At 41.2% G+C, this 27,999-nt stretch overlaps 1 protein-coding gene across 1 annotated transcript; it reads left to right on the forward strand.

The window, feature by feature from the left end:
- Window positions 1-2,872: 2,872 nt before the first annotated feature.
- On the forward strand, window positions 2,873-27,998 carry LOC124798575 (putative beta-carotene-binding protein). The gene is made up of 6 exons (XM_047262037.1): window positions 2,873-3,030; window positions 6,810-6,905; window positions 11,444-11,582; window positions 19,942-20,078; window positions 20,323-20,475; window positions 27,448-27,998. The coding sequence occupies exons 1-6, from the start codon at window positions 2,898-2,900 to the stop codon at window positions 27,672-27,674; spliced, it is 885 nt and encodes a 294-aa protein (XP_047117993.1). The 5' UTR covers window positions 2,873-2,897; the 3' UTR covers window positions 27,675-27,998.
- Window position 27,999: the final 1 nt, after the last annotated feature.

Below are 27,999 nucleotides of genomic sequence, written 5' to 3' on the forward strand. Positions count from 1 at the left end.
TTGAAGAATTTCCTAAGTCTTGCACCCATTCTTTTCTGTACAGTTCCTGCCAGAAGGGAGGCCATACATCTCTGAATGGAGTTGTCACAATTACCTCTGTAGATAGAGGGTCGCAATTACCTCTGTAGATAGAGGAGAGGTAAAGGACTATGAATGTGTGACAAAAAACTGCTGACGTTGTCCCATAAGGTAAATGAACACGAATGTCATAAAAACTTTCAAGGTTTCAGTGATGGTATTGAAAGCAAGGGGGCAGTCTCTGTTTTTAATAAGACAATTGCCAGACGTGGTGTAGAATACACTCAATACCTTGGTAACTTAAAGGCTTCAGTAGTGTCGGGTTGCTAAGCAATTAAGGTGAAACAGAAAATTAAAAAAAATTATTGGTATTACATGTGCATAAAAAAATGGAGGGCAAGGATTAGGAAACTCTGCATGACATGACGGGAGAAACGCACTCTTAAGGGAAAGCAGTTGGTGGACAAGGCAGACTCACCAAAACAGAAATAGAAAACCTCACAGAATGTTATGGTCTAGCCATCAGGACAACATATCAGTAATATGAAAAAAGCTATTTAGACAACTTTGTTTCACAGAATATATACTGATGAGCATACACAGCGTGTACTCTGCCTAAAAGTAAATATTTCATGGTGATAGTTATGGTAGAACTAAAGCCAGTAAGTAGAAATCCTTCAGATCCTAAACTCCTGGGAAAATATTTACGTGACAAAACGTAGAATCCAAATGAAATTTTCAATAGTTTAATTTGGGAGTGCTTGCTGAAATCTGTTTTTGTTGGTATGTCAGCTTTTTAGAGTGGTGTGATGGATTCCGTAATATGTTTTAACGACGGAGTAACAAGAAGATTAAAAACGATGAGCAGACCAGGCATTAAAACTGGGGGGGGGGGGGGGGGGTGAAAATGAAAAAGGGGTTTCTACGAGTGAACGAGCAACGTATTGCTGAAACTGAAGAAATTGCTTGAAGCACGATAAAGAATGCCAAAATAACAAGGAAAAGGAAGAAGTCTAAAGAAGACGAAAAGGAAACTCAGAACCAACAAGATATTGAGCTGGCATGTTTTGATATATTCTGTTTGAGAAGAAAATGACATGCAAATCTTTGTTTTGAGTCTCCGGTAATCAACGTTTTTGTTTAGTTAGGTATAATTATCCCATCCGGTAATAAAGTTAGAAAAACAAAATTTTACATGAATAATAGTACAGAGCTTGCCTGCACAATGAACCAGATCATTCAACAATGTACTAAATATTTTAAGCGGGGGCATGTCATATGTTCTCAAATTATTAGAAGGCTTCTAAAAAACAATTTTTAAATGCACAAAACAAGATATTGGTAAATATTCGGGCTTTATTCTTTTAACAGCTTGATAGTCAAAAGAATAAAATTTGTTTTGACGTTTTATTTTGAATGCAGTGCACATAAAGTAAAAATTACATACATTACAGTATTAAAATAAAAATCAATTGTTACAGCATTACGAATTTCACAGTATTTAAATTTTGCCATATAGAGGTCACAGTATACTAATTAGTACTACTTACAAGAACGCTAACACTACTGACGTCACTAAATTCCATGTGAGCCTAAGCCTGGGAACATGCACGGAGCGTTAATTTCGGCAAAAGGCTTTTCCAGGAACATTCATTTGATGTAATCCAGATATTTACGAATTATATTTCTTCCAAAAATAAATAGCAATCTGTTTCTGATTATTGTTTCAGAAATCCTGTTTCATATTGCACAGAACTTAGCTTGTTTATAGACTTTTGAAAAGTCGATCTCTTTTTAGTTCTATCGATTGGAACAATCAGTGAAAAGCAAACTGTTGCCGATAGATAATGACACAATAGCTTCGAGTGCGAAAAAGATGTAATTTCACGAATTTAAATATGTATTGAAATGGTACTAATACTCGATATGGAACTCAAGCTTTTCAGCAGTAGCATTGTCGTACTCCTACATTTATTCACAACAGCGAACCATCTGCCTCATCATACTCACAAGGAACTTGACAGAGCCACCTTAACACGGCGCAGTTCATTAAACCGTCCTAGACGAAATAAATACCGAAACATTGCAGACTGAGTAATATGTGCCCATTACCACTTCCATCTACACTCATGGCGTCAGTGCGTTCACAGCAGTTTGTCCAATAGTCTCACAACTGCCAGCCACTTTTCGACGGGGATGAACATCACTGCAATTCTCGTAACCCGCTGTGTGTCATTTTAAAACATGATAAATATAATCATTCCCACGCCAATAACTCTCGCAGAAAGGTGAAACGTTGGATCAGTCTTGACAGATTGTGATGGAAAGTTGTCTAAAAGAGAAGGTAGCACGTGCCTTTCAGTACCATGTATAGCTTCAGTCTTACATTCGCTAGTTTTTTGTTTCTGCGGCGCTACGTACACTTAGCAAGTACAAGATCATAACCGTCAGAAATGACCAATTTAATGGACACAGGTGTACAAGTACACTCTCCTGAAAAATTTATAGATTCTAAATAGTGACTCAAGAATGGCACAGGGACGGCTGCCATAAAGCTAGCGTCCAGTACGTGAAGTAGGTCACAACGGAAGCCACGTGTGAAATCCAAACTGTAGGCATAACTCGGGGGCAGCCACTTGGCGACACATATAGGTGTTGGGTTGCGTGGCAGCTAGCGAGGCTACAGCGGGTTGGGGGGGGGGGGGGGGGGGGGGGGAGAGGAGGCGGTCAACCAGTGCCTCTACGGGTCCAGGCGTTCTTGACAGCCGAAAAGGTGGGGGCGCTGCTTATTCAATGGACGGCGAAATGGTAGCGTACGTAACGTGGCGCTACGCCTGCTGCTATTCGCCAATTTCGCTCGGCCTTCCACGGGGGTATATATGGCCGCCGGACGTCGTCTTCGTTACAGTGTCTTCCGATCCTCCGAGATACGCACGACCGGCTGGTTCAACACGATGAACTCACTTGGAATTGAACTGTTGGCTATCATCGCAGTATTTTCTGTCAGCCACGGTGAGTGTCGAAATTTTCTCATGATTAGTACAATGTACAAGAGATCAATGTGATGTGTAATACGCCGAGTTGGCAAGTCACGCATCGTGAGCTTGACATATGGCACGCTGTAGAAGGTATATCAAGTATAGCCCTTCAGATCCAAATATATGATGACAACCAGAGATATAGCTCTAATTTCTACACCAAAGCTGTCCGTTGTGCGATTAATTCTTAACGCGTTTACGAAGTTTTAATTTTTGCAGTTCGTCGCTGCTAGACATATTATGTTCCTAAGTAATTAGCGAGCAGTATTTTCTGCCTAACACCCTAATTGAGAAGGGTAATCAAAATTTAGAGATTTCATATCCTTTTCTTGATCTCTTTCAGTCTGCATCCGATATTGTTCTCATCAATCGATTATTATTATTTTTGCGACAGAACAAATTCTCTGCATAAGTTACTATCATCAATACTTGCTTGAAAAGTCGTCTGCAGGAATTCGGTCAGTATCCAAGTCTGTAACTTTGGTAGACTGTGAACTTGTTTGTATCAATGGTACTGCGGTATCAAAGACGTAATTTCGTTTCTGAGTTAATGTAGGATTTAATGATTTCATTTTTGTCTCCTGTTACTCAACAGTGATAGTCATACGGAACAACAGAAAAATGGACCGGAAAAAACTACCCACATTCTGCTTGTCTGTTAACAGCGAGGCTTTTGATTGTTAATGTATTTTATGAGTTTTAATCGGTCACAAGATCTTTAATGAACCGCATTCGTATCATCAGCTAGGTGGTCTCGTTAAATTCGAATGATTTGTGACAGTAGCTGCCACTTTTTCGTAGCGATGTTTCATTAGAATTCAGCGTTAGCAAATCAACTTTCTGCGTATAGCGTCAGGTCTCACTAATTCTTGAAATGTATCCTGCGCCATACTAATGCGGTGTCTTTGACTGGAGCCATTAGAGCAATGTAACTAATTTCAGTTTTGACCTCCACAAAGCGTCAATGTTTATTTTTATGTCGTATGTATTCTCATTTACATCTTTGCATTCTTATCCTCGTTATTTTATTTCTTCTTTGCTCCCTTTATTGCACAATAGTTTTTATGTGTTACCGGAGATGTCTCAGGAAGACTAAGAAACCATTTTACATCTAAATAAATGCTTCGATCAAGTTACGTAAGCGGAATTTTCAGCACATTCAGCGCTTATCTACGAATAGGCTATCTTACATATATAGTTAATAATACCCAGTAAATGCTAATTACAGCTGCTAATTGCAGAAGTATCTTCACTAGCTCTTACCGACACGATGTTCAGGCTTTCTTCACAACGAAGTTAGTATTTCTGTGTAGCCACGTAGCATATAAACATAGACCTTTGTAAGATACCAAACATTCTAACCATTCACTCCGACAATGAAATGCTTTTACGTGTCAGTTTCGAAAGTGCTGACACGGTTTACGTGAACTGAGCACTAACCGATGTCCGTCAGTACTTACCAAAACTTACCTTTCACGTCTGCAAGGTAGCAACGTAATGAATCTGTTAAGGGCCCAGAAAGCCATGTAATTAGTCTCCGACAAGCATAATAAAAGCAAATTTAAGAGGTGCATCGGCAGTTCGCATGACCTGCCTCTAATAAGAAACACTATGTAGGAACTCCATCAATATTCTAATTGGAGGATACAGTGAAGACAGGATCAGCCAGATATCTGAGTCTTACAACTGATCAAATAGTCCGAAAATAAATACACAACTTTCACGGATTGCTGCATTTTCGTTCAACATCCTCAGTCAAAATATATTTTGAAATCATTAAATGAGCAATAGAGACCTTATAGTGACGATTCAAATACGTTATTCTGTAATTTAAAATGAAGATATCGAGCAACGGGAAAATAAAAGCGAAGTCTTTCCCACTGATACAGTTTACCCCTCCTAACCCATAGTGTTACAGAGAACACGAAAATGTTCATCTAATGTAGAAAGTTATTGGAGAATTTAGGCCTCATATGTCACCTCATTTGGAAGCATGCGCATTCTACCGGCAGCTGCATTTCTTGGAAAGAAACAGGTATCTGCATTTCTTGGGAAAAAAGACGATTGCAAAAGGACTCTCTTTGATCGCAGCCACTGATAGTAAGATCCCAAATATGTAAGTAAGAGACTGGCATTGATATCTTCTTCGGCAGGGCAGATAGGATCTGCCAAGCTCCCCAGTGTTGTAGAATTATAATACTACTTTAATCGCAGACACCGGTAATAATAACCCAGTAAGTAAGTAACTCGGGTTTCATTTCTTCGTCTGCAGAGTTGGATTGGAGCTGCCAACCTTGACAGTTCCCCAGTGTTGTAGAATTATAATAAAGAACTGCTAACGTTTCTCTATTTGTCCTTCGTAAGCCTCCAGAAATAGTTAATAAATCATATTTTTTTATTCAGGGAAAGCCTGCAAGCTGTCAACTCACTTACTTAGAACCCTTTCATACTGCGTAGCAGGTTAGATTGAAAAGTTTCTGTCGAAATTGTGTTTCATACTTTTCTTTTTAACATCACATATACTTCGATACTTTTTCCGTAATTCAGAATACTGTGCTTCCTGACCCCAACAGCCGTTAACTAACAGATTTTCAGCAGTTACCTTCGCTTATGTAACTTCTGGCGCCCTTTCAACACGTGGTTAGCCAAGTCGATATGGCGTTCTTTTTTAAATTTGACATACGTAGATACAATTATTTCAGACTTGAAGCTGGACAGCTCATTATTCCGTTCGCAAATTACCCGAACATATTTTGTTACGTACAATTTGCATGTGTTTAATGACCCTCCATACTCCATTTACTACAGCTAAGCATTAAGAAGACAGTACCGTTAAATTTTTAAAAACTGGCCAGGTGCTAGTAAGACTCGTGCTCTGAGGCTGTGTATGGCTGTTCATCCATATCGGGAGACGGGAATCTCGGCGACTTTTGCCTGTTAACAACATTGATACAGGCAAGATATCGGTCCTGGGAATCCCAGTACTTTCGAGAATGTTTTAAGTTTGAAGTCGAATAACAAATGACAAAAGAAATATTTCTTTCGAGTGATATAATTAAAAATTAACAATTTTTGGATTTTTTTCCTTTACTTGTACTGTGAAACCTTGCTTATTGCCAAATTTGATGATTTTAGGTTAACACGATAAGTTCTAATGAATGAGTTTACGAGTATCAAAATATATATGACACAAATAGCCGTATATTTTGATTGCATTGGCTTATAAGCTTAAATTTTTTACACCGTCAAGGGACCATAGACCTTAGTAGGAGACGTAAATTTCAACGTAATACGTCTACCCTTATTGAGAAGAAGAGGTCCTAACAAACGGAGAGACAGACAGTCGGGTAACGAAGGACAAAAAATTATTTTTCGTGTGATGTAATTACAAATTAAGAAGTTTCGGTTTTTGCCTTTACTTTCACTGTGAAAGCTTGCTGCTTGCAAAATTTCATGATTCTAGGTCAAAGGGAAGTACCCTACAGTTTTTGATGAATGAGTTTGCAACTATCTAAGTATGTGATATAAATGGCCATATCTTTTGATTGTACTGATTTTGCTGCTGATAAATACTTCTTTCAGTGACATTCTTTAATTTTCTACACTTTCGATTTGCGTTTCCATATGATAAACTCACAGCTTCTTACAGTCTTATCTGGATTGCGTTTGCACCTTACAGCACAAGAAATGATGATAATGATTCATACTTAAATAATTCATGAATGTCATAGTTTTGCAATGCTCTGCTTGCAGTATTGGCCGGCCATCACCCGTGCAATGCTGGGGCACCCGACTTCCAGGAGTGCGTGCGCGCCAACCTGCAACATCTGATTCCACAACTGGCCAATGGTGAGTGCACGACGCCACTCTACACTTCCCTCTTGTTTTTCCTATAGAGTCAGACTTTATGGATTTTACCACTCAAATCATAGTTTTACAAAGCTTTATGCCTAAATATCAGATTATGCATTGTTTCTGTATGCTTCATGATTTAAGTTTCCTGTCAGTTCTTTAACTTTCTTACACACTGTCGTTTACAGCGACCTCACTGACTGTATGCTGAAGTTGCCCAGCTGTAGTAGTTACTGTACAACAGACACTTGTCATAGCAAACCGACAGATTGGTCGCGTTCTAGCAAATAAAAGTAGGCACTTCCAATGGTACACATACTACTAGGTTATATTAACAGGTGACCCTATGGTGACAAGATGATCCTATCAACTTTAATTCCTCTTGGGAGACATATCACTATGTATCCATATGTTTTTTGAGAATGTCCAGACAATTCTAAGTGTAGTACCATGAGCTTTTGAAGATTAGATCCTTTGTTATCTCAAAATGCGAAGCGTGTTTTTTTTAAGTAAGTACCGTTTTGAAATCAAAAAAAAGACGTGCTAAATATCTCAATAATTTTATTTTTACATGAAAGCCTGTACCTTAATCTACTTTTCTACATAATTTCCGTCAATATTGAGGCACTTGTCATAACGCTGTACCAGTTTCTGAATACCCTCCTCATAGAAGTCTGCCACCTGACTTGTTAACCACTGCGTCACCACTGTTTTGGCTTCGTCATCGTCTTGAAGACCAAGGATTAAATCGTAAAGCATCTGTTTTCTCTCACCTTATTGTCCACTTCGTGCATCAAAATTTCATTAACGACCAAAAGACGCCCACTCGGTTATTCATCATGCACATTTGTGCTGCCATCTTCAAATTCTCTCACCCACTTTCTTACCATTCCATCACTCATAATGTTTTCTCCGTAAACTGCACAGATCTCACGATGAATATCGATCGCTTTTAGGCCTTTAGCACTAATAAATCTTATAACAGCCCGTACTTCACAGTCGGCGAGACTCACGATAATCGGAGGCATCTTAAACACTCAGTACACAACGTAAACAATGACGAATCAGACTGTAATGGTGTCAGTGCGTAGATTAAGGTACAGGTTGTCATGTAAAAATAAAATTATTGAGATATCTTAGCACGTCTTTTTTTTTAAATTCAAAACGGTACTTACTTAAAATACACGCCTCGTATATACACAATTTTTCTATGACCATAAATTAATCACAGCGAAACAGAAACTAAGTCTTTCCGTGATCAGATGCCAATACTGGTGATTCAATATTTATCTAACACCGTGAAGTTATCTGAGCAAAACTCGAACACCTATGATATACGTGTTTGCGCAGACATGCCCATTACCACGGATACACTCTAAATTAGGTTCCACAAAAACGAATAATGTGACAGGACATATTCTTCTCCATACAAAGTATTACAAATATTCCATCACGTCCATGTAATCCATTCACCATACACCTTAAGGCGGCTTGTGAAATAGTAGAAACGAAGTTTGACTTTTGCTTTGTCAGAAGCTGAACATATATGGCCGTGCCATTTAAGCAACACTGTTTCTTCATGGTATTACCACCCTTAGTTGAGGTTTGGTCATGTAGTCATACCTCACTTACTGTTGATGTATCCGTGCACTTCTGAGACACATATGAAGTTATTGTTGGACCTATTGGTGAGTCTCCGTCAAAATTAATGATCCGCTTTTGGCGAATATTTGTCTTGTCAAACATCGGATGGGTGAAGTGAACTTCTGTTTCAGTAAGTCTGTTATTTGTCTTCAAAAAGTTGAGAAACACAAAGTAAAACAATTCAGTTACAAAAATTACGCGAACCTTCACATATTATTAAAGCATGATTGTCAACCAACACAATCTAAATCCTTCTGGAGCGTTTGCATGTATTACAAATAAGAATCCGATGAACGTGTATGTTTAGGTTCTGGATAAACTGAAGAAGTCTATTTTGTGGATATCGATTACACCGTGCACCTCTACTAGTTTCCTGAGGATGGAGTCGTATAGCTCTTGCTAATCGGTGAACTTTTAAGCACAGAGAAACTAGGCATTTTTCACATATACCAGTCATTCATACAGTGGAAGGGCTGACTGGCCCAGGGCCTCTGGGTTCATAGTCTGGTACTAATGTAATGTCTATATGACACTAAAATCCACCTATTTAAAGACGTAGGAGCTTCTATTACATCACCATCGTACTCATAAACCAACATAAAACAATTTCAGAGGCTCAGACGAGCCGGCACGATATCTCAGCGTGTCTATCAGTCACACTCTATATTAAAAAAAAAGTGAAGTTTTCATCAGTGGAATTAGGGAGATGTCATGGGACATCCGGACTCAACTAGCCTATTAAAGCACTGTGGTATTCAAACCATCTTTCATGTTCACGGGACCTTTACTTAAGAATTTTCCAGCGCTAGGAAGCTCAAAATACTGCTTAGAGCAGCAGTGTATCAGGGAATCAATATCATCTTTTCAGATGGTTTTTAAACCTTCCCAGTGATCTTCTCTGTATGTGAAAATCACATTGACATCTTTCAGTTCGTGATTATTGTGGTTGAATTAATTTTCCTTTTGCTTTACTTTTCCTTTTGTCCACAACTACGTCCCTCTTTTAGGTTTTGGATTTCTCTCTTGAAAAAATAACATTATTTGTTTTCTTTGCAATGTCTCTTCAAATGTAACATGAAAAGGTACTGGCTATATAGTATCGTTGAGAGCTTGAAAAGATATGTATAATATCCCTGTTCTCAACTCATCTCGACTTCAGGAAAACCAAAATATGATAAGACAATTATGAAGATAGATATACAAGTCCTAAGAATAACAACATATTGCTGGAACCAAGAATGAATAGAGTAAAACGTATGTAACATATATACTAACTGATCAAAGATATCCAGACACCTATTAGTAGACATTAATGGGATGTCTTCACCCTTCTAGTTTTCGGCGGCTTGACCTCTACTGGGGGTCTTCCTCAGTGAGATATCTGAATGTCCGTTGTAGGATGACAGAACTTTCTTCATCAACAGCCGAAGCCAGAGAATGTACAGATGTTGGCCGCCGAAGTCTAGAGTGAAGTCGACGTTCTAACTCAATCCAATGTGTTGTATTAGATTCAGATTGGGTCTCTTGGGGTTTCAGAAATGTTATTAGCCATAAATAATTGCCTCACAGATGTTGCTTTGTGACAGGCTGCACTGAACAGTCATCGTCTCCCAATTGTTCTTCCACTTTACACCGCAACATGTGTTCATATCCTTCCGCGTTTGGTGTTAAGTGCAATAAGGCAACCACAACCTAACCACGGAAAACACCCACATACCGTTACACCATCTTCTCCTCACTTCACTGTTGGCACTACTACTTTGCTGTTACCACTACAATTGACGACAGGTAACTTTCTCGAGGTATTCTCCAAATCCAAAATCTTTCCATCATATTGTCACAAAGTATAGCATAACGGATCACTCCAAATCACTCATTTCCAGTCACTGCCCTCCACCTCACCTCATGTGGCGCTTAACATGGAATACAGAAATATGTGCCTCATGAGGAGCTGCTCAACCACTGCACACTTATTGTGCTAGCTTGACCGCTCGTGACACTTATGAACTCACGAGTGATTCCTTGCGCGCTCATCTCATGCGGTATTTTATGTGTATCCTCCGCAATGTTCGATCGTCCCTGTTCTTCAATAAACGAGGTCTGCATGGTCTCGGTTCCATTTCACAGTCACAACAGTCGGCTTGGGCCCTGTGAAAGGGTTGAAATGTCCAGATGTGAGAAGTTTGTCACGGACAGAAAATCAGCATGGTACTATTAGGGGATGACATAGCAATGGTCACCGAAACTACATACGAGATGAGACGTGTGTTTAATGAAGACGTGGATGATTTTTTATGTCTTGAAAGTAGATTCGAATAATAGATAAAGAAGGAAGATGAGAGGAGGGCACAGCAGCAAAGACTGCACTGCCCAATGGAGCTTCTATAAAACAAACACCTGCTAACATCCCAAAATATAAATGTACATGGAAGAAAATATTTGGAGCGTATCTCTGTTCTCTGTATTAGTACGAAACGGGGACAATAGGGAAGACAGAACTGGAACGATTAGAAGCCCTTCAAGTGTACTGACCTGTAGGCTACTGAAGATTGTTCGAGTAAGTAATATACTATAAAAAGTATGCCTAAAAAACATGATGAGTCGAATAGACAGAATGACTGGGACTTAAGTCGTGGGAAAAGATTCTAGTTGTAGAGGTGATGAGAGGAAAGAATCCCGAGGACAGGTCTATGCATAAGTCAGATCGATGATGACGCAAGGGAGAGCTGCAGCATCTCATTTTTATGGTTAATGACTGAGTGAACAATAATATACCGAAGTAAAAACAAAAAAAACATTGCTCTAAACTACTGCTAACTTGTAATGCACGCCTTCTGGTCGACCAAGCACCTGAAGACTGTAGTAACCGTCCAAATCCTCTTGCTTTGCAGGCCTGCCCAACATCGGCGCTGAACCCATAGAGCCGCTGCGGGACCTGCCCAGCCTCATCCACAGCTCCCCCAGCCTCAAGACGCAGCTCGACGATGTTTCCCTCAGTGGACTCTCCAGTGTCATCGTCAAAGACATGCAGTAAGTAGACACCAACCCTCAGCATCTCTTACTCTCACGAAGCATTCCTGTGCGATTGCGGCACGAGCTCCACACTGTTACCGTAATTCTTGATAACTAAGTACATCACTCGATTTTGAATGTACGAAGGGAGTTCGATAAATAATACAACACATTTTTTCTCGGCCAGTTTCGGTCGAAAAAATTAAGAATTTGTTAAGAGACATCATGGAATATTCCCTCTTCGGCTTCTATAGTTTCATGGAGTTCCTCTAGGTGGCAGCGCTATACGTAGCCTTCAAAATGGTGTTTCCAACGGAGATGCGTTCCAAGCAGAGAGCTCTCATTGAGTTTCTTTTTGAGCAAAACCAGAGCATCGCAGATACACATAGGCGTTTGCAGAATGTCTGCGGAGACCTGGCAGTGAATAAATGCACGGTGAATAGTTGGGCGAGGCGTCAGCCATCGTAAAAATATCGCGCAAACCTGTCCGATCCCCAGCGAGCCGGCCGGCTACATACAGCTGCGACTCTTACAGTGTTGGAAAATGCGGACACATTCATTCGAGGTGATCGACGGATCGCAATCTAACGCCTCCTTGCACAGATGGACGTCTGTTTTGGTAGTCTGACACACTCGTTCGCCAGGTGTGTGCCGCTGGATTTCAGGGGTAACAGAAGACCATAAAGAACAACCATGGACCATCTGTGCAGAATTGCTTGCTCGTTACGAAGCTGATCGTGATATTTTTTTGTCGAACGTCGTCACAGACGATGGGGTCATTACTTCGAAGTGGAAACGAAACGCTAATCCATGGTGTGGTGCCACAGCACCTCTTCTCCGAAGAAAAAGTTCGAAGAACCACCCTCAGCGATAAAGTCATGGCGACAATCTCTTAGGACTCTGAAGGAGGTATTCTGTTCGATGTCCTCCCTCGTGGTGCAACGATCAGTTCTGAAGTCTATTGTGTCACCCTCAGGAAAATGAAGAAACGACTTCAGAGTGTTCGTCGTCACAAAAATGCAATCGAACCTCTCCTTCTCCATTATGAAGCAAGGTCTCACAGAAGTCTGCACACACGAGAGAAGCTTACAAAACCTCATTGGTCTGTTCTTCCTCATCCACCATAAAGTCCGGATCTCGCACTTTCAGACTTCCTTCTGTTTGGCCCAATGGAGGGCGCACTCCACGAGCAGCACTGCATGAATAATGAAGAGGTTACTTGTGTAGCAGGACGTTGCCTCCAACGTCGACCAGTAAAGTGATACCATGCGTGCCTACAGGCCCTCCAAGCAAGGATGCGTAGGGCTGTCGTACTGAACGGAAATTATGTTGAAAAATAGGGTTTCGTAGCCAAAAGAGTGGGGAATAATATGGTGTATTGGAATCCTGAATAAAACAGACCTGCGTTCAGAAAAAAATGTGTAGCATTACTTATTGAATGCCTCTCGTAGTTTTACACTGAGAAATTACCCGTATCGCTAGTTCGCAGTGAATTCTTACTTTTAATATTTTTGTGCACATATTTAATCTACAATACTGATCACTTTATTTACTGTGCCATAATTCTTACTTTTAATATTTTTGTTCACAGATTTAATCTACAATACTGAACACTTTATTTACTGTGCCATATTGCCCTTACACCTCCACAGAGTCATATTCAAGATAATTTATGTCGTTATAATATTATCTCATTCCCACTTAGCTTACTGAATAATCTTATTTCTCTATCTCAAGTGCTTTGTTTTACCAATGAAGCGTCTGTTAAGCTACGTCTATATTGTCAGAGGCCACGTTACAATTCTCATGTTTAGGTCGCATACATGAAAAACATAAATATCGAAGTTATTTCATATTCATGGGTAGCTTGCTACTGCAAATGAGATTTTACGCTTAGTGGTAAACAGAAGAGCACCTCGGTATTACGTTTAAAAATTATTTGTTGATAGAATTGTACCTAGCAACTAAGCATTAGGTACATTTTCTGTGGCTGCTGCTAATATTCTGCTAAAGCGAAGATTACTTTTCAATCGTTTGTTACGATTAATGAGTTCGATTCACTTATCCAAAGATCAAACCGTGAAATCTCGGTGATTAGCTGAGTTTATTTCAAAGGCAAAAAATTGGTAATATAAAAGCTGAAAGTTAAATTTTGGTCATATGCGCTTTCGTAATCGGAGCTCTCAGCAGTTATGGATAAATAAACGTTAGTTACAGTTTAGAGCCCTGACCAAATGATGCTTCTACAAACAAAAGAACATTTAAAACAACATCGAATAAACTTTATTAATTTGCGAATTTCCTTTCTTTATTCTATCCCTTAATGGGATACTTGTTAGATCCGTTACTATGCATGCAGAAGCTTTCACTCACCAATAATCACCTATGAACTACAGTGAGTATAAAAATGCTAAATTGCTTATTCTCTCTTCTTTCTCTCTGAGAAGCTGTAAGCATATAAAATTGAAGCTGTATGGGCTGTCTGCAGTTACGGAGTTTTGTGTCATACATTCGTGCACCACAAAGCCTTCATCAGGTCGCTACAAACGATTCAGAACTTGAACAAATGGTTCAAATGGCTCTGATCACTATGTGACTTAACATCGGAGGTCATCAGTCCCCTAGAACTTAGAACTACTTAAACCTAACTAACCTAAGGACATCATACACATCCATGCCCGAGGCAGGATTCGAACCTGCGACCGTAGCGGTCGCGCGGTTCCAGACTGAAGCGCCTACAACCGCTCGGTCACACTGGCCGGCACTTGAATTACATATGTTTGATATAGTTCAAATGTGAGGGCGATCTACAGTAACGTGAAATATAGAATTAAAAATGTCAACAGCCAAGATAGTTGATTATAGTTTTTTATTTTATTTTTTATTTTTAACGGTTTCAGTAAATCTAGGTTCTCATTATCAGATCTGTAAAGCATATAGGTCCCAAATTACAATCATAATCAGGTCAGATACAATTAGGTGGGGTACATATTGTCACAAAATAGATATACACAAAATACCTTACGCAAATGTATCTCAGCACATCTCCATCATACGTATAATATATCGTGACAAGTCGTTACAAGTCGTGAAAGGTGGTGCCAACTCACGTCATTTCAGGAACAGTGAAGTGATGCAACTGCAAGTCAATAATAAAACTAGATTTACATAAAATATCAAGCATATCGCACCAACGGCACAAGCTCTTGTTCACACAACAGATGAAAGCAGACTGAGGATTACAAGTCAAAGCAAAGATGTAACGAACTACCAGCAGGTGGCACCGTACTCGTAAACATAAAGAAATACGATCACAAATTTTAAGCATAAGGGAAGAGTTACATCCAAGGAGTCGAACAAAGAATGCCGTTTATACATTTCAGTGTGTAATTACATAGCACAAGTAGTGCAAACAAGGGTACATTGGAATAACAAAATTCCGTTTTTAATTTTTTCATAAAAAATTCTTAAACATTTTTTAATTAAAAGTTCTTTAAAAATTCTGAAACGTGTATCAATTGTACTACCTACTGTCTATATAGTCAAGTAGATATAAGGCAAGTACAATGTGGAAAATATATCGTCTGTGAATAAGCCTACATATGGTCGCTCTAAGTGTTGGTGATAAGAGTGCAAACGCAATGCATGAGGTACAAGCATGTGGGTAACAAGGGCCACAAGACCTCGTGCTAACATGGTCTTTTATGGTGTTTTGCGACATCTGTATAGAATGTAATCGCAGTTACTTTAATACTGTACTTATATCACTACATTACAAATTATTTGTATTCACTTATTTGTTAACTAATTTCTAATCTTGCACTAGTTGCAAGACTTCGAGTACCACGTTATGTTATCACCTAGTCGGTAAGCTATATTGGTGTTGGCCAATAGTTCAGTGATTTGTATGAAATTTTTAGAATGCAATATTTTAGTAGTTCCCTTTGTTACCAATATACATTATGACATGTACTTCACGCATTGTTTCTGTATTCTTATCACCTAGACATGCAAGTGATCTGTAGTCTTATCCGATGGAGACGTATTTTCCACATTACGCTTGAAATAACTAATGTGACTATATAGGCAATAGGTAGTACAGTTGATATACAATACGTTCTTTTGTAATTTTATAAGTATTTTAATTTTTTTAAAAATTTTAAGAACTTTTTAAACAAGGAATTTTGCTATCAGTACGCATGCGACAGCATGCGCTGCCTAATACGTTCCAAAACGCCGCGCGTAAAAACTGGATTCTTCTGGGCCTCCTGCCTCCCATTCTGTTGGTAACAGAAAGGTAGGGTCAAGTGTTTTGGATAGTACTCTGGTTAATGACTATTTGTAAACACATAGACGGGTTTTATATTGTTTTTTTTAATTAGGATTCGAATACGCTCTAGTTTTGATTACTTGTGTTATATAATTTCATGCTAAAATGTACATATTGCATCCTTTGGTCGACTACTTGGATGTAACTACTTCCTTAAGCTTAAAAATTATGATCGTATTTCTGTATGCTTATTACTACAGTGCACCTGCTCCTAATTCGTAATATCTTTGCTTAGACTTGTGATCTTCAGTCTCCTTTCATCTGTTGTGTGAACATGAACTTGTGCGGTCGGTGCAGTAATAGTGATATTTTATGTAAATCTTGTTTTATTATAAACGTGCATTACATTCTGCATGTTCCTGGAATGACGTGTCATGATTTGAGACGATATATTGTAATCGCGATGGAGATGTATCTGCATAAGATATTTTGTGTGTATCCTTTTGCGGAAATATGTACCCTACCTTATTGTATCTCACCTGATTATGATTCATCATGTTCGATTCCGTGGGAAAGATTGTGCCCCAAGACCGTGATGTAATCCAGGAAAAGAAGGTCAGTGTAGGTCTTAATAGCTTTTGCCTTTTCTATTGCGGACCTAGATTTCAGCTAACAGTGCAGCTATCATTAGAGCTATAAATGCATGTAATACAAGGATCAGAAATTGAAAGAGCATGCTGATCAAAAGCCGTGTCGTAGTTGTACACAATTCGCATTAATGCAACAGAGGCTACTGTTTACAGATCCAAATATATTTAAATAGGTGCTGGCTATCTAGTATAATGTAAACGGAAGTTAGCTGTATGGAGCTGTAAACAGTAAGCTCAGTTGGACTAACGCTTGCAAATGTCTAAGTTATATTGAATTGTGTGTTGTTATAATTACGCTGAGTCCACATGACTACCTTTAACGGTATGCAATTATGGAATTTTAATCATGTACAACTGTGACATGGCTTTTGATCAATATGCTGTTTCTATATCTGGTTCTTGTTTTATTTATATTTGTAACACTGATGACAGCTGCACTGTTAACTGAAATCTAGATCTGCAATAAAAAACACAAATCATATTACGGTAGATGCTGACTTTTCTGTCCTTGTTATGATTGTAATTTGCAATCCATATGCTTTACAGAACGGATGAGGGCAACCTAGTTTTCCCGAAACTAGTGACCAAACAAATAAAATTTTAATTAGCGATCTTGACTGTTGAAATTTTGTTCCAATGTTTCACATCTTTGAACGAAAATATGATGTTCAAAATGGCTTACACTAGCATCACTCTCAGTTCAGCCTTCCGGGATGTCTGATGAAATGACAAGACAAAGGCACGGTCTGTTACACAGTGTAATTTTTTTAAACCCCTCCCGCCGCTGGTTCGAGTCCTCCCTTGGGCATGGGTGTGTGTGTGCGTGTTGTTCTTAACATAAGTTAGTTTAAGTGGTGTGTAAGTCTAGGGACCAATGAACTCAGCAGTTTGGTCCCTTAGGAATTCACATACATTTGAACATTTTTTTAAACTCATTTTTCCTACAGCCTGACATAATCACAGTACAAGCACTACAAGTACCTTATTATAAATAAGCACGATAAATAAGGACAATAAATATGAGGCCTTTTAACTGCTTATTTATGGCAAGTGAAGCAAAATATAGGTTACTTGGAAGTGGTAAAGTCTGGTTACCCAGAATAAAATCTTTAATATTTATAAAACATTTATTTTAATCCAGAGACGTAGTAGAAAGATACTTGGCACTTTAACACCACTAAAATTGAAAAACAAAAGTTATAGGCAACTTTTTTTCTTTTGAATCAGATGCACTGCAACTACATAAGCTTTAAAGATGAAATATGGCTCAAAACGATACTACGTGGATTGTCCAGAAAGTAAGTTCCGATCGGTCGCTAAACGGAAACCACAGTGAAAAATCAGAAACATTTTATTTTCAAGAGTTAGCTACACTTTCCAGATACTTCTCTACATAGTCGCCACTCCGAATTAGACATTTGTTGGAGCGTTATACCAAATTTCCAACACCATCGTCATAAAAAGCAGTCGCCTGTGCTTTCCGATAATTCTCTAAGCTTGTCTGTAGCGCGTAGCCTGCACCCTAGTGTTGTCTTCGTATCCAGCGTTTCATGTGAACAGAGATGATACTCAGGACGAGCCAATTAGGGCTGTCTTGTGGGTGATCGAACACTTCCTATCAAAAGGCTGCAGGAGCCTCTGCACCTGCAGAGTGCAGCTGAGAAATGCCATGAAGAAGGAAGGTGGGCTGCATTCATTAAGGCGAAGCCTCTCAGCGGGCCCTCCTACTTGGCGGGAGACATCGTTGTTCTAGGCACCTTTACTCGATCGCAGTGCGTTCACAACTGAAAAGAGCATCTTGATGCGATCTACAGTCATACTAGAGCCACTACCCAACACATATGTGCAAAGCTTCATCGGGTTTTCACTGTGGTGTCCATTTCGTGACCGATCGGAACTTACTTTCTGGACAACCCTCGTATTTCGAATTTACAGGCACAGAATTTAAAAATCCTGAACGACCTGACGCTTTGCGAGGATTTAATTTTAAGCGAAAATTTGTTACAGCATCTATGAAGTAGCAAGTTTCAAAAAACGGCGCTCATACCAGATCTTAATCTCTACGTTAAATTAAGTCGCTATAAAAACGGAACCAAGCTAACCCCTAATGACTTAAAAACTGACAAGGTTAGATATATGTTTTGCTGTACCAAAATTCTGTGGTTTGACTAACTTAAAGGAAAAAGAACAACAGAAGGCAGAATCAGTTTCTACAGAATACAATGACAGATGCTTCTCGCTGGTACCACATAAACCGCCGTGTCTCAGTTAAAGGGAACAGCAGTTTGACAGTGATAATGACATTAACGGTCCTTAGTGCTAAGACACACCAAAAATCCAATTATATCACACGATGAACAGATCTCTGTAACATACCAACTGAATTTAATAAGATAACCTCCAATAACACTTTAACTAGAACCTTGAAAACTAGTAAGTACAATCAAGCACAACTCTGTCAAACCCGGACAAAAATTTAAACGTTCTTCAATGGATCGCAGTCCATTGCCAAATAAATATGAGTTTAGCGTCCACAGAAGCAGTTTAAGTTTGCTTCAAGTTAACCACTAATCAAAACGGCTCACAGAGACACGGAGCAGATTAGCAAACATTAACGGTAGTATAAGAACGTAGGCTTCCGAGGGCGGTGTCATAGTGATTAAAATTCTTCTGGGTACTGTGCCGACTCATTGCTAAAAACTAACAACATTAATGAACTAAAACTGACGTTTCGGCCGAATTGCAACGGCTTTCCTCAGGGCCCTGTTTATTATTGTTGTTAGTTTTTAGTAATGACGCGACATAATACCCAGAAGAATTTTAATCACTAACGCCAGTAGTTATGTCATGATAATGCGACAACGACTATCAGTTAACTGCGAATAATCGGCCGACATCGTTATGAGCTTTAAAGAAATAGTGACCGTAGTGCAGTTCACCGGCACTGTTCCAAGCCTCTGGTTTAGCAGCGCTCTTATGCAGACTACAGGACAGACTCCAAGACTCTCAGGGGCGTCTTCAGCAGTAAATTTTGTTTGCAGAACTCCACAGCCAAAATACTGGCCACACTAAGCGACCAGTGGCCACCCATGCGTTATCGTGTCGAGCCATTCGCGTCCTGACTCTCAGAACACAATACTGGATGGTCGAACACTCTCTTTTGCGCACTCGCGGCAAGGCGCCTTAGTTTCTCCCGACCACCTCACTGCCGTCACGCGGTGAGCGCATTGAGCCCTATTCAGATACCTTCGATGTTGAAAGATCGATTCGAGGCGACCACGGCTCAAAATAATATGCATAATGCTGTAGTCTCCTCGACGTAATGTAGTGCTTTGTATAACTAAATCTACTACAAAATTTTATTTTAGCACACTCCAGTTCGAATTGTTAGATTTTTTTTACTGCTACCACACTGGATGGAAGAGCTAACTGAATCGACTACAATGTGTGTTTGCAGTGTGGATCTGACAACAAATACCATCCGTATCGAGTCTACGTTCCCTTCCCAGCTCGTAGGCACTGGAGTCCAGACGACAGACGCTGAAATCATGGGAATCCCACTGAGGGGAAGTGGGCCCTTCAAGGTCACTATTGGTAAGTAACGCAGGAACGGTCATTACTTCAGATCCAATTACATGTCTAATAACGTCCCTCAGAATTTTAATTTCTTATTCAGCTCCTGTCACGTAGCAAGGACCACTTATCACTCCATATGGTTCTGTGGCATATGTTCAAGACGGAATATGTCGTTTCCTTCGAGCCCATAAAATGTAGTAACGGTAATTAAGTAAGGATATTTAATAGTGAAGAGAGTGTAGCGCCACTTCCCACGTTGCAGTCCGACCGACGCTGGACCTGACTCTGCGCGGAGCGCCGTCCGTGGGTCCTGACGGCCAGACCTACCTGCAGCTCAGCTCATCAGAGGCGCACCTGGAGCCCGGCACCCTCTCCATCGAAGTGGCCGGACTCTTCGGCCAGTTCCCGCCGCTCGGTAAGAACCTGCATGATTTAAAAACTGCTGTCACGTTACTTGCAGTTCCAAAGTCGACGACAAGCACGTTGGGCAACACCTTGGCCACTCCCAGGTGGCCTCTTGCTTTGATAATGCCATCAATTCGCCAAGGAAGAGAATCTACAATGCCTTCAGGCTTGCATATCCAGCCGACTACACTCATTGATGATTGGATTCGGTAGAGCTGCCAAACTGCGGAGATGCTTACTGCTACATCCCACTCACTGTTCCAAATAGTCCCAGACAGTTCCTATGCGGTAAATACGCCATGTGATCATAAGTATCCCGACACCTGGCTGAAAATGACTTACAAGTTCGTGGCGCCCTCTATCGGTAACGCTGGAATTCAGTACGGTGTTGGCCCACCCTTTAGCCTTGATGACAGCTTCCACTCTAACAGGCATACGTTCAGTCAGGTGCTCGAAGTTTTCTTGGGAATGGCAGCCCATTCCTCACGGAGTGCTGCTCTGAGGAGAGGTATCGATGTCAGTTGGTGAGGCCTGACACGAAGTAGGCGTTCCAAAACATCCCAAAGGTGTTCTATAGGATTCAGGTCAGGACTCTGTGCAGGCCAGTACACTACTGGGATGTTATTGTCGTGTAACCATTTTGTCTTAGGCCGTGCATTTTGAACAGGTGCTCGATCGTGTTGAAAAATGCAATCGCCATCCCCGAATTGCTCTTCAACCGTGGGAATCAAGAAGTGGTTGAAACATCAGTGTAGGCCCTGTGCTCTGATTGTGCCACGCAAAACAATAAAGGGTGCAAGCACCCTCCATGAAAAACACGACCACACCACAACACCACCGCATGCAAATTTTACTGTTGGCACTACATGAGCTGGCAGATGACGTTCACCAGGCATTCGCCATACCCACACTCTGCCATCGGATTGCCACATCGTATACCGTGATTCGTCTCTCCACACAACGTTTTTCCACTGTTCAGTCGCCCAATGTTTATGCTCCTTATACCAAGAGAGGTGTCGATTGGTATTTAACTGCCTTATGAGTGGCTTATGAGCAGCCGCTCGACCATGAAATCCAAGTTTTCTCACCTTCCGCCTAACTATCATAGCACTTGCAGTGGATCCTGACGCAGTTTGGAATTCCTGTGTGATGGCTTGGATAGATGTCTGCCTATTACACATTGAGACCCGTTTCAACTGTCGGCGGTCTCTGTCAGTCAACAGACGAGGTCGGCCTGTATGCTTTTGTGCAGTACGTGTCCCTTCACGTTTCCACTTCACTATCACATCTGAAACAGTGTACCAAAGAATGTTTAGGAGCGTGGCAATCTCGCGTACAGACGCATGGCACAAGTGACACCGCATCACCTGACCACGTTCGAAGTCCGTGAGTTCCGCGGAACGCCACATTCTGCTCCCTCATGATGTCTATTGACTACTGAGGTTGTTGATATAGACTACCTGGCAGTGTGTGTCAGCACAATGCACCTAATTTGAAAAACGTATGTTTTGGGGGGTGTCCGGATGCTTTTGATCACATAGTATATATGGACGTTTAGTGGGCCTGCCGAGAAGCGATGAAGTGTCTGAGTGTTCACTGAACTAAGGGCGTGCACGTTCAGCTATATGAGCAAAGGAATCTCCACAGCATGTTCATCAGTAAGACGTAGGAGAAACCACATATTTGGGTAGCAAGAGTGTTGAAGTAAACATTCTGATTCATGTTCACGATAACCTGAATGAATGGACCCAAGTTACAGTACAACCTCCCCCCCCCCCCTCGCACCCCCCCCCCCCCCCACACACACACACACACACAAATACAGCGTCATCTCAAGTCTGAACTCACCTTGCATACAGTGTGGGTTAAATGTTTCATTGGCCTGTTGGTGCATTCGATGCAGAGCATCATTTGAAAAAGGGCGAAATCGTGTCACGTTGCAAGTTTACTGCATGTCCCTAGTCAGTTGCTGTCCAGTTTCAGCGAGATTTATGCCCCATCGAATACTTGGGCCTGAATGTGCCGCTGTGAACAATGGCGTCCCGCAAGATGCCCGACTCCAGATATTCATTGCTTGAGAACTGGTTGAAGTGACCTGAATTCACTGACACTTAATTCACTGCCGCTTAGGATCTTTTTATGATAATCTTTTTATTATATGTGTTCTCAAAGATTGTGACATGGCTGCGAGTGGTACAAAATTCCTCTTAGCCATGTTGGATTGCCTTCATTGCTAATCAACAAATGGCTTAACTTCATTCATAGTGTGATCAAGGGCACCTCCAAATACGATGGCTTCTTTAAGGCATTCCGTTATGTCCTCATGTCAAGCCATCCCAGTGCACTGTTTCCATACAACCGACTTTCATATAAACACTACTTCACTACCGTGAACTACGCCGTCTGTCGAGGAACCAGTTCTACACCATCTTCAGCGATCAGAAGCAAACAGTGTGCTCTTTCAAGGGGATGTCTAATGTTCTGTCAAGTGAACTTAATTCGAATTAATTTCCGAAAGCTGCGATCGACCTGTCAGAACGTTGCCATGTGGGATTGGGCATGTATGTTCATTACTAGATTAAAGTGCTATGAGTATTTGGTATAATGATAATATGACTCATAGTGACTCACAAATACTGAAATAAGTTTGGTGAGTATCCAGTAGAGGATCTCTGCTATGACTAACTGTCCTGCTCAATATTAAACAGTTACTCTTATTTGGAAAGTTTTAATCCGATTTTTCGTGTGACATTACACATTGTTGCCAGGATACAATAACTTTTCACGTTGTTCTTCGTTGTAAAACCTCTATAAACATTTTGACTGAATTTAGAAGGAATTACAAACTCTTGAGTAGTATTTCGAAAATTGCCATGAAAGTATTTTGAAAGAAATCTCATTCACAGCCACACTCCAATATGACAGTAACCTGCCTACGACTTAGCCTCCATATTCTGATGCATTATTAATGTCAGGTATTTTGTATAACACGATCGGCTCCTATTTCCATTAGATAATCATGTAGTCAATTATCATTTTGCGTAGTGCAGTTCCTTGAGTTTTTCAGAATTAAGTGCTATCATTGTTTTCACCCAACTGACATTTTGACAAAACTTTACAGAAAGTTGCTACATCTTTTACCAGAAATCTCTTCCTCATATATTGTCAATACAATCTTTGAAAAATGATGGCCAGGTTAGTGAAAAACGCATTTACAGCACTCGATACTTTAATGAAAACACACTATCTCCTATACAGATAACATCGGAAGTATGTAACGTCTCCTTTTCAAGGTTTAATCTATACCACGAAGACACAAACTGTAACGTCGAACGAGCTCAGTGTATCAACCGCGAGAGCCATGCAAGATTCAGTAATGGTGCATGAAGAGCGTTCCCCCACATGCAGAGCACAACAATTGCGCGGCCTCTGTCACCATACAGTCTCTTATCGCAGCAACATAGCACAGTGCATATTAATTTAAGCTCCATTAGTCACGTGCCGCCGGCCGATGTGACCGAGCGGTTCTAGACGCTTCAGTCTGGAACCGCGCGATCGCTACGGTCGCAGGTTCGAATCCTGCCTCGGGCATGGATGTTTGTGACGTCCTTAGGTTAGTTAGGTTTAAGTAGTTCTAAGTTCTAGGGGACTGATGACCTCAGATGTTAAGTCCCATAGTGCTCAGAGCCATTTGAACCATTTGTTCAAGTTCTGAATCGTTTGTAGCGACCTGTGCCCCTGTAAATACCAAACGTAAACACACAGTGGATGCCACCCTGCATAAAACAGGAAACTATTGGAAGGTACGCTCTCCTGCACTAAAGTCTACTTAACAGTTCACGAACCGATTCCACAGTGTACAACTGCATCATTCAATTGAGCTGAATCAGTCCTTCATGCAGTGCCACAAACATATACCATCGGTATGTCGCCACTGAGCACAAACTGGGCAGCTTTTCCTTCCGAACCCAAGTAAGCAGAATTATACAGCAGAACTCACAGTAGTTCCCCTCTGCTGGCATACCCAGATCCATCTGATGACTCCTTTGCTAGAAATCCTTCCATCGCTCTCACACTGCTAGGTGCTGATTACTTCCCAACCCGCTGCCAGCGCATTTTTCGTCACTGTCTTGGTGTGGCGCTAGTGTCCAGCACAGATCGCTTCACACCAAAGATATGGTGAGTCGGCACACACTGCTCAAAAAAGTGGGGTCAGGTCCTTTGAATAGCTCTGAGAAACAGGTTAATAGTGTGTGGCAATTCCCATGTCTGTTTCGAAAAACATACTCTAAGTATCGGTAATTATATTATCATTTCCTCTAATATTAGCTATCTCGAAGTTAAACGCTAATATCCCACGTGGAAATGGCCCAGTTTTTCATGGTTTTCCCGGTACCCAACTCAGAACTTGACTGTCAGTCTCTAAACGACAGTGATAGTGAGTGTGCTCCAAATAAAATCTAAACTTGTTTCAGCTTTTATTACTATATTGCATTTACACTAGGCTAAAACACACACACACACACACACACACACACACACACACACACATACACACACAAACACAATCTCATGCACAGTACAAACTGAAACGTCAGAAGAGCTCACTGTAACTTGATACGACTCCAAGAGCCATGCAAGGTAGAGTAACAGTATACAAACGGTGTTCCCATGCCTACAGAGCACAACAGTTGTGCGGCCTCAAACATCACACTGATAAAACCCTCTTATCACAGCAACAGACCACAATACTTAGTAATTGAAGCCCCATTAGGCAAGTGCCCTTGTCTGCACTGTACATAAACTGAGGGTGGATTCTACTCACCATAAAACAGAAAACTAATGGAAGATACGTTCTCTTGTGCTAAAGTCTATTTAACAGAATGCACTTATCGTTTCCCCACAGCGTCCGACTGCATCACTCATTCATGCAGTCCCACAAGCATGTATCAACCGAATGTCACCAGCGAGCACAAACTGAATAGCTTTCCTTTCCAAACCACAGGAAGCGGTATTAACCAGCAGAACCCACATTAGTTCCATTCATCTGACGTACCCAAATCCGCCTGACAACCAGCTGACAACTCCATCACTAGAAGTTCCTTCTGTCCATCTCACACTGCTCGGTGATGCTGACTGCTCGAGCTGCTGATGAGCTTGCTTTTCGTCACCACTGCGGCGTGGCGCTAGTGTACAACACAGATCACTTTGCACCAAAAATGTGCCAACTCATGGCACTATAATCCTACATCACCATTCCTTACCCCACATATTATATAAAACGTAGGAGTTCAACTATCTCTTCACCAAAAGGTCCAGACTCGCCACAGACGCATGAGCCCCTGTGTCTAATAGTAACTTATGCTTTTACCACCTGTTACATCAGTTAAGCAACACACTGCCTCTGCATACGTCTTTGCTTCATCTAAACGTATTGAGAACACTGTCTGGCGGATTTGGAGCTCCCATTGATGTCTAATTACCTATACTGTCTCCCTCTCCATTTTGCTTCTTACTCTTGGTGTCCAAGGACTCCACATTTTCCCTTCCTTCTGAATTTCACCTGAACATCGGTAGAGGAGACATTCTTTTTATCCTGTACTTTTTTCATCGTGCCTCTTCGAATTCTGTGTCCCACTTAAGTCCTCTGAGAATCCTGACCGCTCAGATGAAAGCGCATTTCTTAATTGTTCGTCACACATGACATGTCTTTGCTTTCTCCACTAAGTGCAACATGGATATCTTAACAACTGTGCGTCCAACCTGAAATCCAACCTTGCAGCTGACAATATTCATCTGCAAACGCTAACACGTCATTCACTGCCTTATCTGAAAAGGGACTAACCGAACTAACAGTAACAGAATCTAATAAGGGAGAGATGAAGCTGGATGAGGCCCCATCCTCTGTTACAAAATCCCATCAATCAAACATTTCCATATAATCGCCTTTCAACTGAGCTAGCTCTAATACCAAAGATTGCACCATCTTTTGTGTGGTTCTCTCCTGCCTTTCTAACTCTGACATTGTGGACTCTGTATCCATAAATACAATAGGAAAACAGAAACAACAACAACAATATAGCCACCTACAATATTAAAACATTACTTCCAATCGTTACAAATAATTATGAGCCATTTTCACTCGGTATACTGTCTCACATAACGGCCATACCTGCGACATGTGTAACATTTAACTGATGCTGACTCTGGATCTGGTGCATTGTGGCCTTGCAATCTACATTGGGCGCACCACACTGGGCCCACTAGCTTGTACAATGTCTTGTTGACAGCTTGGGTCCATGGCTTTGTAGGAACTGCGCCACACTCGAACCCCACCATCTGCTCATACCAACTGAAATCGGGACTCATCTGATCAAGTCACAGTTTTCCAATCGTCCAAGGTCCAACCAATGTGGCCACGAGGCGATGTCGTGCTGTTAGCAAAGACACTTACGTTGGTCGTCTGCGGCCACAGCCCATTAACTACACATTTTGTCGCACTATTCTAACTGCTATGTTAGCAGTACGTCCCACATTGGTTTCTGCGGTTTTCACGCAGTGTTGCTTGTCTATTGGCACTGACAACTCTATGTAAACGCAGCTGAGCCTGGTCGCTAAGTGAAGGCTGCTGGCCTCTGCAATGCCCATGGTGAGAGGTGATGTCTGCTGAAATGTGGTGTTCTCAGCACACTCTTGACACAGGCCACGGAATATTGGATTCCCTAGCGATTTCCGAAATAGAAGTCCCACGTATCTAGCTTCAACTACCATTCTACGTTCAAAGTCTGTTAATTCCCGTCGTGCAGCCATAATCACGTAGGAAACATTTTCACATGAATCACCTGTGTACAAACGACAGCTCACAGAATGTACTGCCCTTTTATACCTTGTGTATGCGATACTGCCGCCATCTGTATATGTGTATATCGCTGTCACTTTACTTTTGTCACCTCAGTGCATAATTATGGTTGTGTTTTTACAGAGAGAGCGGCTAATGCGTTCGCCAACAGCGTGGCTGGACCAGTGCTTGAGGAGCTGCGCCCGAGCCTGGAGAAGTGGCTGGCCGGCATCATGCTGCAGCGCGCCCAGGCGGTCTTCAGCACGGTGCCCTACGACACGCTCTTCCCGGGTCGCACGCCCGCCGTCGCAGGTCTGTTCAGGGCCTTCCCGTCGCTGCCACTGCCGCTGGTGCCCCGCTACTACAAGTAGGCGCCGGGCCCCACCCACCACGTCTCCACAGCTGCCGGGCGGGCAGCAGTGCTACACACGTGGCAGACTGACAGATAGCACCCACTCATTGAGAGTGCTCTACGTTTCTGTAAACGACGTCGATTCTTTCGAACTAACACTTCAACATCACAATAAAAAAACTCTATACAAAAAACATTACGCCGAATAATGTTTCGTAATAGAGTGCAACTTCAAAGACAATGCCTTGGCTATATGAGTGTGTATTCATATTCTTTTGCCATTTGTGTCTAATGTATCTAGTTCAGCTGTGTAATTTTTAGTTGCCACCACTAAATAAATGATT

The sequence above is a fragment of the Schistocerca piceifrons genome, chromosome 5 (assembly GCF_021461385.2).
Source record: "Schistocerca piceifrons isolate TAMUIC-IGC-003096 chromosome 5, iqSchPice1.1, whole genome shotgun sequence".
In the NCBI taxonomy this organism is placed as follows: domain Eukaryota; kingdom Metazoa; phylum Arthropoda; class Insecta; order Orthoptera; family Acrididae; genus Schistocerca; species Schistocerca piceifrons.

Bases quoted from the DNA above. Each gene is read 5' to 3' on its own strand.
- LOC124798575 (XM_047262037.1), top strand. From the start codon at position 2,898: ATGGCCGCCGGACGTCGTCTTCGTTACAGTGTCTTCCGATCCTCCGAG. The intron at 11,583-19,941 runs GTAAGTAGACAC...GTGTGTTTGCAG, and splicing joins GTCATCGTCAAAGACATGCA to TGTGGATCTGACAACAAATA. The intron at 20,079-20,322 runs GTAAGTAACGCA...CCCACGTTGCAG, and splicing joins GCCCTTCAAGGTCACTATTG to TCCGACCGACGCTGGACCTG.